Below are 4009 nucleotides of genomic sequence, written 5' to 3'. Positions count from 1 at the left end.
AAATTTTCTATTAAACAGGTAAGAAAAACTACATTTTGCGAATGCTAGACTAAATATACCAATAAATATTGACATTATTTGTTAAGTTGGTTTTGATGTGTATAAGTTTTAATGCGGCGGCTTGAACAATATACAATTACTTGTTTCAGAGTTATAAACAACATAAATCAGAAAGTGATCCCGAAAGAGTGAAAGAGATAATAGCAAAAAGCATTGAGGATGCCAAATGGATAGTGAATAAGGTACCTATCAGTCATATTATATAGTAAAGTCTTATTGCTATAAATAGAAACAATAATTTGCTGGTAATATATTACCACAGAATCAACAAGAATGACTTATAAGTTATAAATAAATAAATAATAAATAAAAACCTTTTTATTGCCATCTATGATTTGGGCACTTAGACTCATCATTAATTTGGAGTAGTTTGTGGAGGGAGGTTGACTAGGGTAAGAGGTTCTGTAATTCGCAACTAAAGCAGAGGTATAAATGCTCTGTACTATATCTGCTGGTTGCACAGTTATTTTTATATACTGATATGTTTTAACTTGAACTCTTATTTTTTCAGTATACACAGAAATAATGGCAATCCTTAAGATAATGGATTATTTTCGAATATTCATAAAAATATTCATACAGGATAAGAGTATTTTATGAATTTATAATGTTTGGAGAGAAAATTGAAGATTATGAATTATTAGAGCACTTAGGTAAAGGAGGATTTGCACATGTATATAGGGCAAGATGTCGGAAAACAGGATTGTTTGTTGCTATCAAAATGATAGACAAGGCACTCATGGCGAGTGCTGGTATGATAGGTCGAGTCAGACAAGAGGTTACCATTCACTCTCGCTTAAAGCACCCTGCTATACTAGAACTATATACATTTTTTGAAGATGCACATTATGTTTATTTAATATTAGAATTAGCACATAATGGAGAATTAGCTAAGCACTTTAAATTAGGAACCCATGGTCTTTCTGAAAAAGCAGCTGCAGATATTTTTAGACAAGTACTAAGTGGAGTTATGTACCTACATACTCACAATATTATACATAGAGACTTGTCATTGAATAATTTATTATTGACTAAAGATTTGAATGTAAAAATTGCTGATTTTGGTTTAGCAACACAGTTAAATGGACCAGATGAAAAACATGTCACAATGTGTGGCACACCAAATTATATATCTCCCGAGGTAGCTTCCAGGGAGTTTCATGGATTACCTGCTGATGTTTGGGGACTAGGGTGTATGTTATATACCTTGTTAGTGGGGAAACCACCATTCCATACTCAACATGTTAAAACCACCCTTAATAAAGTTATTAATGCTGATTATAGAATACCTAGTGAGTTATCTGTGCAGGCACAAGACTTGTTACAGAAACTTCTGTGTAAGGATCCAACTAAAAGAATAACACTAAAAGGAATTATGGAGCATCCTTTTCTCAATAATATATTTAATGGAATAAATTTAAACAAACAAGAGTTATCACGGGACTCGGGATTTTTAACAACAATGCATAGCACACAACATAGTGCAAAGATTAGAGCTGAATCTAAAAATTCTGAATATTTAGGTGTCTATAAAGGTAATGAAGATTTTTTACCAAGGGACTATTTAGAAAGTAATCAACAATATGAAGTATTTTCTGGAAGACAAAATGAAGAATCTATATCTACTTTCAGTAATAAGTGCAATAATAAACATTGTTCTAATAGTAAAGGATCAGTTGAATTATATGATGGAAGAAATCTAATGGGAGAAAATAATATGTTAACTTCAGCAAAAAAAAGTAGTAGTACTTGTAACAGTACTTCAAGCTTAGCTGAAAATCTCAAAAGATTAAATGTTATGGGTCCTGGACAAAGTAATTTACAAACTTATAATGTAGAAGAAAATAAAGAAAATATGGCAAAACAATGTGTTGTTAACACTAACTCACTGAGTGTTCCACCACTTTGTTCCGAAAGATTACCGACAATTTCGCATCGTACACGTAATGCTATATTAAAAATCGAACCCTCAGGGGTCAGTGTAGAATTTATTAAAAAAAAAGGAAAAAATAGAGAAGAAAAAGTTGTTGAAATATGCAAAATATCTAAAGATGGTATGAAGATAATAATTTACTCTGTAGATAAAGAAAAAGATGCAAATTGCTACATGGAACATGATCCCTCTCCTGACGAAGTGTTTTCATATCATAACTTGCCTCAAAAGCATTGGAAGAAATATCTGTATGCATCACGTTTTGTTGATCTGGTAAAGGCTAAAACGCCGAAAATCACACTCTACTCCTCACAAGCTAAATGTCAGCTCATGGAGAACGGAACTGATATCGATTTATTCTTTTACTCTGGTGAGAAAGCTACATTTACCTCTACTGAGGGTATGAAAGTCATTGACAAAAATCTAAAAACACATACTAATCTATCAGCTGTTCCAGAGTTGAAATATCTCATTGAGCATTTTGAGGAATGTTCCAATCGCATGAAAAGAATACAGTTAGCATTATCCAGTATACCAGATGAGTGCTTTCCACTAATCATTGGCAAAAGACCAGTTAATTTAACCCCAGCTGCAAGTGTACCAGAAGCTGCAAGTAAAAACTTTACCACACCAGTATTTAATATTGGCTCATTTCACAGAACAAATAGCAGAACAACTGGTTTCAGTCAAACAAAAAGCATAGACTCCTCTTAACCTAAGCTTTAAATAATTATTTTAATTATTCTTGAGGAATGAACTTTAGAAATGTAGAAATACGTAAATTAAAGAACTATTCTCGTAAAAAGTACTGTTAACTATCGTTCATGATTCAATTCAAGAATCTTTTTAATGTACCAAAATTTCCAAAACAATGAACCTCAATGTATTTCATTACATTATCCATTATTCTAGTATATTTTCACAATAATAAATGTTTTAATCTTTACGTGCACATTATTGACAAATTAAAAATAAAAATGAAGTAAAACTGTTTTTAATTTTAAGGAGGATAAATGGTCCTGAGAAAAAAAAGAACTATTTCGTTGCCTCGCTTCCATGTCCTTAAATTCGCCAAATCAATGAACATAAACGTGAATGGTACAGCTTTTTTTTTTGCACCTTTCGACCTGAGCAGAGCATCGCATCGTAGGGTGAATAAGTGTTGTCCAGATCCAACAGAAGACAAGACAAGTGTGGCTTGCGAAATTGATATGTTCTGTAAATCTTGAAAAAGTTTAGAATTTGTGTTGGTGTATAAGCTCATAGATGTTTTTATGCCTTTATATATATTCGTTCTCTTAGTAACTAATTTCTTCACATGATAGGTCATTGCTTGGAAATAACAGATAATCTCCTGATAGCACATTTTTCAATTATTAATTCGGATCCTTATCACAGCTACCAATTGCAACCGTTAGCGCCAAATGGCGGTAATCAAATAGGCACAAAACACGACAGTTAATAGCCTATAATTTTTTTTACAAGTCTGTGGTGTCGGTGTCAAAGCATTTTTGCTATGACAACACTACAAGACTATTATGGTAAATAATTTTATTGTGTAGCAACTCTAAGAGGCATCCATCTTTTTTGTCACGATGCCTCCTAAGAAGCAGCCCGAGAAATCTGGTGAGTTGTTTGGTTTCTTTTAATATAAATGCATAAATTGTTAAAATATCATTAATTTTATTATAAATATCTGTGCTCTGTATGGAAAGTAAATAATTCATGTATGAAAATATTTATTATGAAAAACTAAACATTGACAGTTTTTGGGCCACGCGGTATGGTCTTTCTTGTTTTAGTCTTTATTGTATTTATTGCATTCTTGAGTTAGTGTGTAATAGGTTAGTGTGATACGTTTGTTGTATTATATTAGTATTTTTAAAAAAATATTCTTTAAATACAGAAAGATGTATTCGTAGGATGTAACCTATAAAATGTCTATAATGATAACCGATGTATTAAAAGTATTTTTATAATTAAGGTAGTTTTACGTGAAGTTATGTCCTCTAATTT

General features: G+C 31.6%; 1 protein-coding gene across 1 annotated transcript; it reads left to right on the top strand.

Moving 5' to 3' along the window:
* The first annotated feature begins 577 nt into the window (after positions 1-577).
* LOC106109326 (serine/threonine-protein kinase PLK4) lies at positions 578-2939 on the top strand. Its single transcript, XM_013290780.1, has one exon. The coding sequence runs from the start codon at positions 668-670 to the stop codon at positions 2705-2707; it is 2040 nt and encodes a 679-aa protein (XP_013146234.1). The 5' UTR covers positions 578-667; the 3' UTR covers positions 2708-2939.
* The last annotated feature ends 1070 nt before the right edge of the window (positions 2940-4009 follow it).

Source organism: Papilio polytes, unplaced genomic scaffold (assembly GCF_000836215.1).
Source record: "Papilio polytes unplaced genomic scaffold, Ppol_1.0 DF821289.1, whole genome shotgun sequence".
NCBI classification, from domain to species: Eukaryota; Metazoa; Arthropoda; class Insecta; order Lepidoptera; family Papilionidae; genus Papilio; species Papilio polytes.
Note: the sequence above shows the minus strand (reverse complement) of the source record. Positions and strands in the feature narration are given on the sequence as shown.